The following is a 17,503-nucleotide window of genomic DNA, read 5'->3' on the forward strand; positions in this document are numbered from 1 at the left end:
CTGATAGAGATGATAAATAATATTTTTGGTATTTTTGATATAGAGATGCAAAATGAAAAGTAAAAGGCAAAGTAAAAACAAAGCAAGTAATAAAGTAATGGAGATTGATATGATGAGAATAGACCCGGGGGCCATAGGTTTCACTAGTGGCTTCTCTCAAGACCATAAGTATTCTACGGTGGGTGAACAAATTACTGTTGAGCAATTGATAGAAAAGCGAATGATTATGAGGTTATCTAGGTATGATCATGTATATAGGCATCGCGTCCAAGACAAGTAGATCGAAACGATTCTGCATCTACTACTATTACTCCACTCATCGACCGCTATCCAGCATGCATCTAGAGTATTAAGTTAAAAACAGAGTAACGCCTTAAGCAAGATGACATGATGTAGAGGGATAAATTCATGCAATATGATAAAAAAACCCATCTTGTTATCCTCGATGGCAACAATACAATACGTGCCTTGCAACCCTTTCTGTCACTGGGTAAGGACACCGCAAAATTGAACACAAAGCTAAACACTTCTCCCATTGCAAGAACTACCAATATAGTTGGCCAAACCAAACGGATAATTTGAAGAGACTTGCAAAGATAACTAAATCATACATAAAAGAATTCAGAGAAGAATCAAATATTGTTCATAGATAAGTTGGATCATAAACCCATAATTCATCGGTCTCAACAAACACACCGCAAAAAGAAGATTACATCGAATAGATCTCCACAAGAGAGGGGGAGAACATTGTATTGAGATCCAAAAAGAGAGAAGAAGCCATCTAGCTACTAGCTATGGACCCGAGGTCTGAAGTAAACTACTCACACTTCATCGGAGAGGCTATGGTGTTGATGTAGAAGCCCACCATGGTAGATGCCCTCTCCGGCGAAGCTCCGGAACAGGCCCCAAGATGGGATCTCGTGGATACAGAAAGTTGCAGCGGTGGAATTAGGTTTTTGGCTCCGTATTTGATCTGACGGGGGTACGTAGGTATAGGAGGAAGTAGTACATGGTGGAGCAACAGGGGGCCCACGAGGCAGGGGGGCGCGCCCAGGGGGGGTTGTGACCTCCACGACTGTTCCTTGGAGCAGGGTCCAAGTCTCATGGATCATGTTCGGTGAGAAAATCACGTTCCTGAAGGTTTTATTCCGTTTGGACTCCATTTGATATTTTGTTTCTTCGAAATACTGAAATAGGCAAAAAACACCAATTCTGGGCTGGGCCTCCGGTTAATAGGTTAGTCCCAAAAATAATATAAAAGTGGAAAATAAAGCCCAATATAGTCCAAAACAGTAGATAAAGTAGCATGGAGCAATCAAAAATTATAGATACGTTGGAGACGTATCAGGCATCCCCAAGCTTAATTCCTGCTCATCCTCGAGTAGGTAAATGATAAAAAAAGAATTTTTGATGCGGAGTGATACTTTGGCATAATTTCAATGTGAATCTTCTTAATTGTGGCATGAATATTCAGATCTGAAAGATTCAAGACAAAAGTTCATATTGACATAAAAGTAATAATACTTCAAGCGTACTAATCAAAGCAATCATGTCTTCTCAAAATAGCATGGTTAAAGAAAGTTATCCCTACAAAATCATATAGTCTGGCTATGCTCTATCTTCATCACACAAAGTATTTAATCATGCACAACCCCGATGACGAGCCAAGCAATTGTTTCATACTTTAATAATCTCAAACTTTTTCAACTTTCACGCAATACATGAGCGTGAGCCATGGACATAGCACTATAGGTGGAATAGAATGGTGGTTGTGGAGAAGACAAAAAAGGAGAAGATAGTATCACATCAACTAGGCATATCAATGGGCTATGGAGATGCCCATCAATAGATATCTATGTGAATGAGTAGGGATTGCCATGCAACGGATGCACTAGAGCTATAAGTATATGAAAGCTCAACAAGAGAAACTAAGTGGGTGTGCATCCAACTTTCTTGCTCACGAAGACCTAGGGCACTTTTGAGGAAGCCCATCATTGGAATATACAAGCCAAGTTCTATAATGAAAAATTCCCACTAGTATATGAAAGTGACAACATATGAGACTCTCTATCATGAAGATCATGGTGCTACTTTGAAGCACAAGTGTGGTAAAAGGATAGTAGCATTGTCCCTTCTCTCTTTTTCTCTCATTTTTTTTATTTTGGTGGGCTTCTTTGGCCTCTTTTTTTTTTATTTGGGCTTCTTTGGCCTCTTTATTTTTCATAAAGTCCGGAGTCTCTTCCCAACTTATGGGGGAATCATAGTCTCCATCATCCTTTCCTTACTGGGACAATGCTCTAATAATGATGATCATCACACTTTTATTTTTTCTTACAACTCAACAATTACAACTCGATACTAGAACAAAATATGACTTTATATGAATGCCTCTGGCGGTGTACCGGGATATGCAATGAATCAAGAGTGACATGTATGAAAGAATTATGAACAGTGGCTTTGCCACAAATACAATATCAACTACATGTTCATGCAAAAAGCAATATGACAAAAGTAATGTGCGTCATATGAACGGAACGGTGGAAAGTTGCATGGCAATATATCTCGGAATGGCTATGGAAATGCCATGATAGGTAGGTATGGTGGCTGTTTTGAGGAAGGTATATGGTGAGTGTATGATACCGGCAAAAAGTGCGCTGTATTAGAGAGGCTAGCAATGGTGGAAGGGTGAGAGTGCGTATAATCCATTGACTCAACATTAATCAAAAGAACTCATGCACTTGTTGCAAAAATTTAGAAGTCATCAAAAACCAAAGCACTAAATGCATACTCCTAGGGGGATAGATTGGTTGGAAAAGACCATCGCTCGTCCCCAACTGCCACTCATAAGGAAGACAATCAATAAATAAAATTGTGCTCCGACTTCATCACAAAGCGGTTCACCATACGTGCATGCTACGGGAATCACAAACTTCAACACAAGCATTCTTTAAATTCATAATCACCCCAACTAGCATTGCTTTGATATTATCACCTCCATATCTCAAAACAATTATCTAGCATCAAACTTATCTTAGTATTCAACGCACTCAAAAGAAAGTTTCACATATCTTGAATACCAAGTATATTATCTTTAAGCAAATTACCATGCTATTAACAACTCTCAAAATAATCTAAGTGAAGCATGAGAGATCAATAGTTTCTTTAAAACAAATCCACCACCGTGCTCTAAAAGATCTAAGTGAAGTACTAGAGCAAAAATTATCACGCTCAAAAGATATAAGTGAAGCACTATGAGCAAAACTGTCAAGCTCAAAAGATATAAGTGAAGCACATAGAGTATTCTAGCAAATTCTAAATCACGTATGGCTCTATCAAAAGGTGTGTACAGCAAGGATGATTGTGGTAAACTAACAAGCAAAGACGCAAATAATACAAGACGCTCCAAGCAAAACACACAACATGTGATGAATAAAAATATAGCTCCAAGTAAATTACCAATGGAAGTAGACACAAGAGGGGATGCCTTCTGGGGCATCTCCAAGCTTTGACTTTTTGGTGTCCTTGGATTATCTTGGGGGTGACATGGTTATCCCCAAGCTTAGGCTCTTTCCACTCTTTGTTCCATGATCCATCAAAAGAATTCACCCAAAACTTGAAAACTTCACAACACAAAACTCAATAGATATCTCGTGAGCTCCGTTAGTGAAAGAAAACAAAAGACTACTTTAAGGTATTGTAATGAACTCATTCTTTATTTATATTGGTGTTAAACCTACTATATTCCAAATTCCTTATAGTTTATAAACTAATTTATTAGCCATAGATGCATTGAAATAAGCAAACAACACATGAAAAACAGAATCTATCAAAAACAGAACAGTCTGTAGCAATCTGTAACTAACGCAAACTTCTGGAACGCTAAAAATTCTACCAAAATAGGACGTACTGCCCAGTTTGTTTATTGATCAGAAGCAAAAAAATCAATGCAAAAGCACGTTTCTATGATTTATTGATTTTTTTCTCGTGAGCGCAAAGTTTCTGTTTTTCAGCAGAATCAAATCAACTATCATCATAGCTTATCATATAGGTTCTACTTGGCACAAACACTAATTAAAACATAAAACCACATCTAAACAGAAAGTAGATGGATTATTTATTCCTAAACAGAAGCAAAAACAAAAACACAAAATAAAATTGGGTTGCCTCCCAACAAGCGCTATCGTTTAACGCCCTTAGCTAGGCATAAAAGCGAAGATAGATCTAACGAGTGCCATCTTTGGTAGGCGATCCATAAGTGGCTCTCATGATAGATTTATATGGTAATTTAATTTATTTCTAGGGAAGTGTTCCATACCCTTTCTCAAGGGAAATTGGAATCTAATATTCCCTTCCTTCATATCAATAATCACACCAATCGTTTTAAGGAAAGGTCTACCAAGAATAATAGGACATGAAGGATTGCAATCTATATCAAGAACGATAAAATCTATGGGCACATAATTCCTATTTGCAACAATAAGAACATCATTAATTCTTCCCATAGGCTTTTTAATAGTGGAATCCGCAAGATGCAAGTTTAGAGAACAATCTTCAAAGTCACGGAAATCTAGCAAATCACACAAAGTTTTGGGAATAGTGGAGACACTAGCACCCAAATCACACAAGGCATGAAACTCATAATCTTTAATTTTAACTTTAATAGTAGGTTCCCACTCATCATAGAGTTTTCTAGGGATAGAAACTTTCAGCTCAAGTTTTTCTTCATACGATTGCATCAAGGCATCAACAATGTGTTCGGTAAAGGCCTTATTTTGACTATAAGCATGAGGGGAATCTAGCACGGATTGCAACAAGGAAATACAAGCAATCAAAGAGCAATTTTCATAATTAAATTCCTTGAGATCCAAAATAGTGGGTTTAGCAACATCAAGATTTTTATTTCTTTCAATCCCACTTTCATCAATTTCATCATCAAGATCTAGATCCTCCGAATTCTTAGAACGCCTTCTAGGTAAAGGAAGATCATATTCAGTTTCATCAAGATTCATATTGCAAAACAAAGATTTAATAGGAGACACATCAATAACTTTTAGATCTTCATCTTGATTTTCATAGGAATCGGAAAAACACGTTTTAATAAAGGCATCTTTGGAAGCACGCATCCTAGCGGTTCTTTCCTTGCACTCATCAATGGAAATTATCATAGCTTTGAGAGACTCATTGATATCATGCTTAGGAGGAATAGATCTAAGCTTTAAAGAATCAATTTCAAGAGAAATTCTATCAACGTTCCTAGCCAAATCATCAACTTTAAGCAATTTCTCTTTGAGCAAAGCATTAAAATTCTTTTGTGAATTCATAAACTCTTTAACACTACTCTCAAATTCAGAGGGCATCTTATTAAAATTTCCATAAGAGTTGTTGTAGGAATTTCCATAACTATTAGAAGGATTACTAGGATAAGGCCTAGGATTAAAATTCCCTCTATACGTGTTATTTCCAAAACTATTCCTACCAACAAAATTCACATCCATAGATTCATTATTATTCTCAATCAAAGTAGATAAAGGCATATCATTGGGATCAAGAGAAGTATTTTTAGTAGCAAACATCTTCATAAGTTCATCCAACTTTTCACTCAAAACATTGATTTCTTCTATAGCATGCACTTTTTTACTAGAAGATCTTTCGGTGTGCCATTGAGAATAATTAGCCATAATATTGTCAAGCAATTTTGTAGCATCTCCTAACGTAATTTCCATAAACGTGCCTCCCGCGGCCGAATCTAAAAGATTTCTAGAAGCAAAATTTAATCCGGCATAAAAATTTTGTATGATCATCCATAAATTCAAACCATGAGTAGGGCAATTGCGAAGCATCAATTTCATTCTTTCCCAAGATTGGGCAACATGCTCATGATCAAGTTGTTTAAAATTCATAATATCATTCCTAACAGTGATGATCTTAGCGGGAGAAAAATACTTAGAGATAAAAGCATCTTTGCACTTGTTCCAAGAATCAATACTATTTTTAGGCAAAGACGAAAACCAAATTTTAGCACGATCTCTAAGTGAAAACGGAAATAACTTCAATTTGACAATATTGTTATCCGTATCTTTCTTCTTTTGCATATCACACAAATCAACAAAATTGTTTAGATGAGTAGTGGCATCTTCACTAGGAAGGCCGGCGAATTGATCTTTCATAACAAGATTCAGCAAAGCGGTATTGATTTCACAAGACTCATCATTATTAAGAGGAGCAATCGGAGTACTAAGGAAATCATTATTATTGGTATTCGAGAAATCACACAATTTGGTATTATCTTGCGCCATGGCAACAAGTAATCCAACACACAAGCAACAAAAAGGCAAACGAGAAAAAGGCAAAAGAGAAAGAGAGGAGGAGATTGGGAAAGAGAGGGCGAATAAAATGGCAAGGGTGAAGTGGGCGAGAGGAAAACGAGAGGCAAATAATGTAATGCGAGAGATAGGGATTGTGATGGGTACTTGGTATGGTTGACTTTTGCGCAAACTCCCCGGCAACGGCTCCAGAAATTCTTCTTGCTACCTCTTGAGCACTGCGTTGGATTTCCCCGAAGAGGAAAGGATGATGTAGTAAAGTAGTGCAAGTATTTCCCTCAGTTTTTAAGAACCAAGGTATCAATCCAGTAGGAGATCACGCATGAGTCCCTCGTACCTACACAAAACGATAGCTACTCGCAACCAACACGATTAGTGGTTGTCAATCCCTTCACGGTCACTTACGAGGGTGAGATCCGATAGAGATGATAAATAATATTTTTGGTATTTTTGATATAGAGATGCAAAGTGAAAAGTAAAAGGCAAAGTAAAAACAAAGCAAGTAATAAAGTAATGGAGATTGATATGATGAGAATAGACCCCGGGGCCATAGGTTTCACTAGTGGCTTCTCTCAAGAGCATAAGTATTCTACGGTCGGTGAACAAATTACTGTTGAGAAATTGATAGAAAAGCGAATAATTATGAGGTTATCTAGGTATGATCATGTATATAGGCATCACGTCCAAGACAAGTAGATCGAAACGATTATGCATCTACTACTATTACTCCACTCATCGACCGCTATCCAGCATGCATCTAGAGTATTAAGTTAAAAACAGAGTAACACCTTAAGCAAGATGACATGATGTAGAGGGATAAATTCATGCAATATGATAAAAAAACATCTTGTTATCCTCGATGGCAACAATACAATACGTGCCTTGCAACCCTTTCTGTCACTGGGTAAGGACACCGCAAGATTGAACCCAAAGCTAAACACTTCTCCCATTGCAAGAACTACCAATCTAGTTGGCCAAACTAAACGGATAATTCGAAGAGACTTGCAAAGATAACTCAATCATACATAAAAGAATTCAGAGAAGAATCAAATATTGTTCATAGATAAGCTGGATCATAAACCCACAATTCATCGGTCTCAACAAACACACCGCAAAAAGAAGATTACATCGAATAGATCTCCACAAGAGAGGGGGAGAACATTGTATTGAGATCCAAAAAGAGAGAAGAAGCCATCTAGCTACTAGCTATGGACCCGAAGGTCTGAAGTAAACTACTCACACTTCATCGGAGAGGCTATGGTGTTGATGTAGAAGCCCTCCATGGTAGATGCCCTCTCCGGCGGAGCTCCGGAACAGGTACCAAGATGGGATCTCGTGGATACAGAAAGTTGCAGCGGTGGAATTAGGTTTTTGGCTCCGTATTTGATCTGACGGGGGTACGTAGGTATATATAGGAGGAAGGAGTACGTCGGTGGAGCAACAAAGGGGCCACAAGGCAGGGGGGCGCGCCCAGGGGGGCGCCCCCCACCCTCGTGACCTCCACGGCTGTTCCTTGGATGTCGTCGTACGAGGAGATGACCTGGTGGAAGGGGGTGTCACCAGCAATGGGGGCACCTTTGTTCAACCGAGCAGAAGCACGGGTTGGTGTTGGTGCCTGTTTCTTCGTAACTGCTCGTCCACCAGCTGTCGCCTCACTGCACGTATAAGATGGAGGAAAAAAAGGTGGCAATTGTCAGACAGCAAACTCGTTGCCGCGCTTAGTAAAATCAAGTGCAAAAAGGGATCATTTTGTTCCAAAATATAGATAAAGCAAAAAACTAAAATTAAAGTCGAACCCCCTCCTGGCAGCTACGGGATCGGTCCTAGACCTCTTGCCAGGAGAACCCTGCCCAACATCCTCTGGAGCCCTCCCCCTCTTTAATAGCAACACCCCCTCGCCTCTCGCAGCCGTATGTTCTTTGACTTTCTCTGGTGGAGGGACATCTGGTGCATCCTTCCCCTTGTTACCACCTGCACGAACTTCAGCATGTTCATCATCGTCGGTGTCCTATTGCACGTTCTCCATGTCATCATCGTCATCCTTGCTGAAACCATCGTCTCCCTCTGGTTCATCTTGTGTGTCAGAAAGCTCTTGGGAATTGTTGTAGTCATACCGGCCACGGCAACCAGTTGGCCGATGTGTCTGTTCTGGGACAAATGAAGTGAACTAACTCGCAATTGCGTCGCTGTCAGAGCCACTAAGAGACGTCCACCCCTCAACCAACTTCCCGAGCAAGCCGGTCATTCCGGATGCAAACTGCCCAATTAGATGCTCAACAGGTGCCCTCGCCTATGCACGAAACAAGAAGGAGCAATAACAACCCATATTACAGTCACTTGCGCGACATCAAAAATAATCCAAGGCAACCATAGATGTAGATCTTTTGATTACCTTAGTAGGGCAAGACGGAGCTGAGTGCACGTCCATCCACTTTCCAAAGTTTTGAGGCTCCCCAAACACGCTGTAGTCTATAGCATGCTTGGCCATCAGCTGGAAAAAACAAAAAAATAGCTAGGATGTAAGAGAGAGAATGATGAACACTGACTAGCAGTTCATGTGTTGCAAAAATGGAAAAAAGAAGAAGACGCGAATGTAAGTTTCAGCACGAACGACAGAGTTGCCATGTGGAGTGAGACATGGATACCATGCGTAGACAACCATGGCTAACAAAGGTAGTCATCTCTTGTGAACCACAAACGGTTGCCGCATGCCAAATTTGTAAGCATGCCGTGTAGAGAAAGAAACCAGAACTAACTTGCAGTTTTCCATATTTGGTATCAATTACCCTATCTACAGCAAGCACAACCTTGACAGCGTTGATAGTCCATGCAGAAACAGCAAACTTGTGCGTAGGCGACGGGCCTCCTGTCCTAGTGAAATCCACGGTGGACAGATCAAGACAGTCGATGTACATGAGCTGATGTACAACAATTTTAACAAGAAAGAAATATCAGTTGCCGTCATGGTACTTTGCGGAAAAAATAGGATAATCTATGTTCCCATGATAATCAAGTTGAAGTGCATGAAAAAGAGAAAAAGAAAAAGTTGCCATCTGTATGCGCTAGTTGTCATCGTAGTGTGATAGCAGTTGCCATATTGTCATGATGGCAGTTGCCATCATAGTATGATGACAGTTGCCATCATAATATGATGGCAGTTGCCATATTGTCGTTATGCCAGTTGCCATATTGTCATTATGGCAGTTGCCATCTTGTTATGATCAGGTTGCCATGCAAGAATAAAAGGGTGTTAAAAAAGAGTGTTCATAGAAAAGACTGGTAAAAAATACCATTAAATGCAATCAACAACCCTTTTGGTACATCTTGCTTGAGAATGCATCGTGCAGGAAGTCGGCTGTAAACTTACACCAATTCATGTTCTTCACATCTTTCAGTTTTGCCTGCACCGCACAAAATTTCAGGACAATGAGTTGCCGCATCAGAAATCGAATGGAAAAAAACATCAAAAAACACTGGCAGTGACTAGATTTACACATGACATCAGAGCCAAAAGATTGAAGGAAAATAAAGTAGTAAAGATGGATCATTCACCAGGATGGGGAAGCATTTGTTGCTTGGGCGAAGAGAAGTGGTCAGCGCGAAAACAGCTGAGATGAGGTACATGAGAAGCTTCATCTTAAAAACATCTCCATGGGTTGTCATGGCCTGCAGCGAATCTGCCAGTACAGACGTGTTCGGCATGGATTCCAACCCAGGAAACAAACGGGGGAATAGCGCTTCCTCGATCTCATTATTGACCTCGTACGGGACTTTGATCTGTCCATGAGGCACACCCAAAGTGCAGAACACGGATTCCTCATTCAATGGTAGTCTTCCACGTCCGGAATCACAAATTCCCTGGAGGCGGGGTCGTAAATCTCACCAAGCCAGTCGCATACAGGGTTGACAAGATTCGTGCACCGGACATTCATCAGAGCCTGCATACCCATCCCAGCGGTAGCTCCCTTCTGATCGTTGGTAAATCTGTCAGTCAATGTAGTCAGTCGTTCTTGGGAGGCTCTGTTGCGAATACGTTTCTTCTTCTGCAAAAAACAGACAAAAAGTGATCAGTTGTTGCCATGTTTTGCACTGTCATGAAATTTTAGTTCATGACAGACAACTGCAAAGCTCGAGGTGGCAACCAATAACATATGCACGAGGAGAAGGGGTGTGTGGACAGTTACCTCATCGCCCTCTTTCTCCGTCCAGTTGCCCGATTCTGTTGTGGTGGATCCATGAAATCATCATCATCATTTTGATGATGAACGCGAGCCATTCTGCTGAGGTAGGAACGGAACAAATTGTCACGGTGGAAAATGAAAACGGAATGCAGGAAGTAAGCAGTTGCCACATAACAGAAAATGTCAACTAGTGAATGCAAAATATCACATGAACACGCACGCACCCCCCCTATGATTGTCGAAAACATAAATGTGGCAATTAAGCACATTGGTTACATTTGAAAAAAGTGTACTGATCATAAATGCACTTGAAAACAAAATGTTGAAGTTGCCATGTTAGCACAAGATAGTATTTATTGAAAGTCACAAAATCCTCCACTGCACAAAACCTAAGATGTGGCAGCTCACACCCTGTCCTAAATACACCAATGAAATTGCCATGTGTTCAGCGGCAAAAATGTGCTAGGTTGAAATTGCCATGTTAAAATGCAACACATAATACAGAAAAGCGATGAAAAACATCTAATGAAGAACCAGAAAATTGCCACAATGTGTTCAGATATCGCAAGTCATCATGGCAAAACACGAAAATTGCGTCTGCCGTACAATGAATTTGCCACATTATACTGATTGTAACATGGCAACAGACATGCTGTGGTCAGACAAAAATACTTGCCACATGGAAAGCATATGGCATCTGACACAATTGATTTGCAAATTAGTTGCCATGTTATGCAGCCAATTTACCACATTATCCTGTCTACAATATGGCAACAGACACGGTGTGTTCACATTCTATTTGCCACAAGAATATACTATCTATGTGGCAACAAACACAGTTGATGTGCAGATTAGTTGCCATCCAGTGCAATTGGTTGCTGAAACTGCAGTGACTACCGATTAACTACACTTTACCATTCATACAGTGTGGCAACTATCACAATCATTCAGAAAAAATAGTTGCCACAATGAGAAGCATGTTTGTGGCTACTATCACAGTAATTCAGGAAATGAGTTGCCACATGGAAAAGCATGTTCGTGTCAACTATCACAGTCATTCAATAAATTAGTTGCCGCATGAGAAAACATGTTTGCGGCAACTATCACAGTCATTCAATAAATTAGTTGCTGCATGGAAAAGCATGTTTGTGGCAACTATCACAGTCATTCAGGAAGTTAGTTGCTATACAGTCATGATAGTTACTCAAGCTACCACGTTTGCCTTCATACTGCAGTTTCAAAAACAACTAAACTAGATCTAGGGTTCAATGGCAACTATATGACTTGAAATTCAACCTCAAAATTCTCCCCGAATTGATCACAAATACCAATTCGAAGCAATGCGCAACTAACAGACCGAAAAACGACGACCCAATCCTAAGACACAACCAGTGTGTGTCTCCAGACAGGCAAAACCACACCGGCAAGACAGCCGCCGCGGCGGCGATGAAACTGCCCAGTGCCACCGAAAACGGCAAGCACAGGACTCCGCCGCCGGCGGGAACACCGACGCATCGTCAAATCGCCTGAATCTCTACGAATCTCGAGCGAAGCATTGAACAGGGAGGGAAGGGGAAAATGCAGGCAAGGATTGTGAGAGTAGGAGCGAGCATTACCTTCAATCTGCAGGCGCTCCGGCGAAGCCGCTCCGGTCCGACGAGCACCACCGACGGGCGCGAACACCGTCGACTCTTCCGCCTCCGCCGTCGCCTTCTCCCCTCGTCTTCTCCCCCAATGGTTTGAAATGCGAAGTGGGTTGTGCGAGTAACTGCGGGCATGAGTAAATGGAACCGTGGGGGGAGGGGGGCGAAGTGCGCGACGTGTTTGACGTCAACCACGGTCGGCGCGTGGCGTGCGGGCGCATAGCAGTTCCACCGCACGCCCCCGAGTGACAACCGCTGACCGCGGGAGGGCAACCAACGCGCGGACGAACTGTGTTACAGACCACACACGCGTCTTGTCCTACGTGGCACAGAAAATCGATCATATTGTGCTAAGCTTCGTGCATAAAGTACTGGACGGTGATCGATGCGTGTGGTCAAGATGGTGAACGCCCACACGTGTGAGCGTTAACGTTTACGGAAAAAAAAAAGCAGCACAAGAAGTCTCTACCCTCTCTGGTGAGCGCCATCATCCATCCACATCCACTCTTCGATTCTCCGCTTCTCGCCAACTCCCTACGGCTCAACCGCCATGGCCTCCACCGTGGCCTTCACCCCCGCCGTCGCCGTCGGCGCCAATGTGCAGCACTCTCGGAGGACATCCTCGCTGCGGCCCGTCCCGAGAGCCAGGCCCGTGGCCGCGAGGGGCAGCGCCGAGCGGGACGGCGCCGCGGCGGCCGTCCAGGCCCGGTCGGGGCGGACCATCGAGGAGTGCGAGGCGGACGCCGTCGCCGGGAAATTCCCCGCCGCGCCGCCGCCGACCAGGCCGCAGCCGCCCAGCGGCACCCCGGAGATCAGGCCCCTCGTACGTGACACCCCTTCTCATCCCGGCATTTGCCCAAGTTCCAATTGCTGTGCTGAATTGTGGCCATGTGGGTGTTTGTTTGATGTGTGTGTGCAGGACATGGCGAAGCGCCCTCGCCGGAACCGGAGGTCGCCGGCGCTCCGGGCAGCGTTCCAGGAGACTAGCATTACCCCCGCGAACCTCGTCCTCCCTCTGTTCATCCACGAAGGTTGGTGATTGGGATACTGAAACATGGTTGGTGCAAGCACATAACTGAGATTGGTGGGTACAGTTTGGTTGATTGGCATTTTGGTACTGATGTGCAGGTGAAGAAGACACTCCCATTGGAGCTATGCCTGGGTGCTTCAGGCTTGGATGGAGGCATGGGCTTCTGGAAGAGGTATCGAGCTTACCGCAGTTTACATGATTCGGTGCCATTGGAGCTATGCCTGAATTATCATACATTAGGTGATTTTCTGTAGTAAGGACATTGCTGTCCATATAACTTCAATATCACCATACTAGAAACAGCGCATGTATATCCATATTACGAGTTTACGACGATAGTTAATAATGCGATGGAAAATTAGCAACTATTGTCATATCCTCTTGTTCTAGTCTTAGTTAGCCACATCTATCTTCAGGCAAATTTGTGACTGAAGAGAACAGTTTTGTTGAGCTGCTATTTTTAACAGGTTTACAAGTCACGCGATGTTGGTGTTAACAGCTTTGTGCTATTTCCAAAGGTTCCTGATGGATTAAAGGTGTTGCCAGAATCATAAGCTTTTTTTTCCGCCCAATTGAGTTGCATTGGCCATATGGAATAACATAGGCCTTCTTTGTCAATCAGACGCAAACGGGAGATGAGGCATACAATGATAATGGTTTAGTGCCCCGAACAATCCGTCTGCTCAAGGATAAGTACCCTGACATTGTGAGTCATGTGTTTCGTTTGATAATCATTGCTGCATTACATCACTTATGCTAAATGCTAACATGTTTGCTTTAGGTTATCTACACTGATGTTGCTTTGGATCCTTATTCTTCTGATGGTCATGATGGCATTGTGAGGGAAGATGGTTAGAATTTATTCCTTACACATTTGCTTCCAGAGAGATAATGTTTGTAGTTTACTTCCATCCATTGCTTCGATGTGATATCCTGAGAATTTAATTTGGCATGTGCCAAAAATCTAGTCATATTAAGGTAACGGTTATGGCTTAATACTGCTATTGCTGTAGTGTTACAGATTAAACCAAACTTCATTATCAAGTTCTTTCCAGACTAACAAATATACCTGATTTAGAAAAACAGTGTTGTATAGGCTTTGCAGGCATATGAGTCCCTTCGATCATGCTTGAATTGTGCTATCACAGAGTCCCTGTTCATTATGTGGGTCACAACTGATTTCTACTTTTGGATTGTGTCGGACGATGTTATTGGAGACTGCCGTTTTACGATTTAATCGTAGTTTGTGGGACTGATATTGATTTATATGTTCTAAATCAAGCAGCTTTGATGGAGTTCTGTGGCGTATATATGAGTTCCATCAAAATTCAACTGGCCATGATGCTGTTTGTATACAAATGAAAGGAACAGAACATCAATCTGTTGCTTCTGACATTGTAGATTTAAAGAGAAAGAAGCTGTTAGGTTTCCCCTGTTTGTGTATGAGATGAGGACGTTAAATTCCACAACGAATATGTTTGCATGCTGAGTCACTTAAATGTGCATTCCATTTTAGTATTTCGTACCAGCAAATGTGCATTTGCAGAAATTGTGTTTATTAATAGCCATGGTTCCACCTAATTTTGGGCCTTTTATGTTTTATTCCATTGTAGGAGTCATCATGAACGATGAAACAGTGCATCAGCTGTGCAAGCAGGCAGTTTCCCAGGTTCCTTTTCTTGGATCCACCTTGTAGTCATGGCTTAGTATATCTTTAAATACATATTTTATAGGAAATGTTGCTGTTGCTAAATAGGCTCGAGCTGGTGCTGATGTTGTCAGTCCTAGTGACATGATGGATGGTCGTGTTGGAGCAATTCGGGCTGCACTAGATGCAGAGGGTTTCAATGATGTCTCCATCATGTCCTACACTGCAAAGTACACATCTATCCTGAAATAGAACCTATTGTCATCTTATTATTTGATAATTGCCTTCTCTCCTGCATTGTGAAATGCAAGTGGGATGGCATGTATGATGTATGTGATATGTTATTGCAGGTATGCTAGTTCGTTTTATGGTCCATTCCGTGAAGCTTTGGATTCAAATCCACGATTTGGAGACAAGAAGACGTATGTATCTAGCAGCAAAACTTGTCGTTTCATCCAGTGTACAATTTAAAATCTTCGTATCTAAGTGCACTTGTGCGCCTCTCTCGATTCTTAAGTTATCAGATGAACCCAGCAAATTACAGAGAAGCCCTTATAGAAACTGCAGCAGATGAGGCAGAAGGGGCAGATATTCTTCTGGTAATTCTGTTACTGTGTACACAGAGCGCCAGATTATCAAGGTCTTTCTTTGCTTCATTGCCTGTGTCATGTACTAAAAGCTATGTTATCAATTGTCAGGTGAAACCCGGATTACCATACCTGGATATTATCCGACTTCTACGGGATAATTCAGCCTTGCCGATTGCTGCATACCAGGTTAATTTGCCAGCTCTCAAATGATTTCAAAAGGATTATTGCTTGCATGTTCCCTTAACTCTGTTCGTACTAGACCGGGTGTATTGTGGCGATTATTTTGAGTACTACATCTAGAAATCTGCGTCAATTCCTCATTGGCACCTTTTTGAGCACAACTGATGCATTCCAAAATAACTCTGATTCTAACATCTTTTCCCTTGGCCATGAACCTCCTTTCCTTTTTGGATTGACTTAACTTAATTCTTCTACAAGCTTTTTACCTGCAACTGTATCTTCCATATTTCACCTGAAACCAGAAATTATTTTGCTAGCGTCAAGTACAATGTTGTCGATGAAGCCATTTTCAGGGTGACATGTACTGCATAGTGCCACCTAGATTCGTCTTGTTATTCTCTCTTTACCCAGAAGCAGATTTAGGTTGATGTGTAGGCCAAATGATCTTTAGCAATAAGCAAAGCAGGCATTTTCGAGATGGTTTTCTCAGAAATAGCTTCTGGCCTTCCCTTGAACCCTGTCCCTGTCTATAACACCACCCTGAAACTGATCTCCAATATGGATGCTCTGGAGAATCCCCTTGAATCTGTTTTGCACGTCCTCCAATGCGTATCACCTGCTTGATGTGATCATATGAGATGTACTAGTAATCTGTCAAACAGATCAATGCCACTTATTTCGACGCGTTGTTTGTAACCGCATCAGGCTTGCTGTGTTCAGGTGTCGGGCGAGTACTCGATGATCAAGGCCGGCGGCGTGCTGAAGATGGTGGACGAGGAGAAGGTGATGATGGAGTCGCTGCTGTGCCTCCGGCGCGCGGGCGCCGACATCATTCTCACCTACTTTGCCCGCCAGGCCGCCAACGTCCTCTGCGGGGCCAACCGGCCGTAGCTGATCACGGAAGTCAATTTCTTGTACTAGTACCATGGCCATGGCTTCTCCAGGTACGTGGAGCGGCACGGCCATGCTCTTCGGTAGATAGAGGTTTGTTACTGGCTTCAGTTTGGTGCAATTAACGAAGCTTTGTCCTGAGTAATTATTTTTAACTGATTTTTGGACAGTTACTAAACTAATTAACTGATTGTTTAGGTTTTTTTTAGAAGCGATAAGAATTGAGAGGCTTGCGATAAGGAGACGCTCGTTCATGATCACTGACAGGTGGGCCCGCCAGGCCTGCTTGCGTGGGCTGGGCCGCCGGGCTGCACGCACGGGGTCAGCTTGACGTTCCGGTGACATCACCGGATTTTTTGAATTGCACGCGACCTGGGACACACCGTCCCTCTGCTCTGCTCCCACCGAGTGCTCCGCTTCCCTAATTTCTCCGGGGTTCAAATGGTTCTTCACACACACGCAGAACCCCTGCACCTGCTGCACACACAATAACAAGCACCAGCGCATCCAGGGCCGGACAGCATCTGCACACTCCTGCGCCACCACCATCACCGCTCCTCTATTATTGCGTCATGACATTTCACACCATCTCCTTTTTAGAACCATTTCACACTGCCTGTCCGTAGGAGTACTACTGCACTATATTTCCCTCAGCAGAAAAGAAAAGATAAATCTTAGGTCTCCTCTTCGTTTCTTCGTTTCTTGTTTGACTGTCCGTAGGAGTACCACGTGTTTGGTTTACCGAGCACACATGTCGATGCCGCACACTCGTTTTCTTGCCACCATTTGCTTCAAAAGATCAATGTGCGGGTGCCCCGTACACTTGTTCGGAACTTCAGTGGTCGTCGATAGGGGATCACCAGATCAGATCATGAGAGCAAGGGCAGGTCAACTGTAGTTGTTGAGGCAGACCCGGTTGACCCAAGCAAGGCCCCAAACCAATACCGGCTCACCATGCTGGTCAGTGGTCACTGCCTGCCTTCTTTACTACGAGTAGCATTTTTAGCAAATGGCACG

The 17,503-nt window shown here is 42.5% G+C and overlaps 1 protein-coding gene across 3 annotated transcripts; it reads left to right on the top strand.

The window, feature by feature from the left end:
* The first annotated feature begins 12,649 nt into the window (after positions 1-12,649).
* On the top strand, positions 12,650-16,888 carry LOC119324790 (delta-aminolevulinic acid dehydratase, chloroplastic-like). 3 transcript variants are annotated; one of them, XR_005157183.1, is made up of 13 exons: positions 12,650-12,970; positions 13,067-13,178; positions 13,276-13,349; positions 13,645-13,713; positions 13,800-13,883; positions 13,959-14,028; positions 14,791-14,846; positions 14,934-15,055; positions 15,176-15,247; positions 15,343-15,424; positions 15,524-15,601; positions 16,316-16,580; positions 16,687-16,888. XR_005157183.1 is itself a non-coding variant. In XM_037598561.1 (13 exons), the coding sequence occupies exons 1-12, from the start codon at positions 12,698-12,700 to the stop codon at positions 16,484-16,486; spliced, it is 1,263 nt and encodes a 420-aa protein (XP_037454458.1). In that variant the 5' UTR covers positions 12,650-12,697; the 3' UTR covers positions 16,487-16,515; positions 16,580-16,888. The 3 variants fall into 3 exon arrangements, 2 of the variants coding, with proteins under 2 accessions (XP_037454458.1, XP_037454457.1); XM_037598561.1 differs by having other exon boundaries at positions 16,316-16,515; positions 16,580-16,888; XM_037598560.1 differs by lacking the exon at positions 16,687-16,888 and having other exon boundaries at positions 16,316-16,668.
* The last annotated feature ends 615 nt before the right edge of the window (positions 16,889-17,503 follow it).

This window comes from Triticum dicoccoides, chromosome 6B, assembly GCF_002162155.2.
Source record: "Triticum dicoccoides isolate Atlit2015 ecotype Zavitan chromosome 6B, WEW_v2.0, whole genome shotgun sequence".
NCBI classification, from domain to species: domain Eukaryota; kingdom Viridiplantae; phylum Streptophyta; class Magnoliopsida; order Poales; family Poaceae; genus Triticum; species Triticum dicoccoides.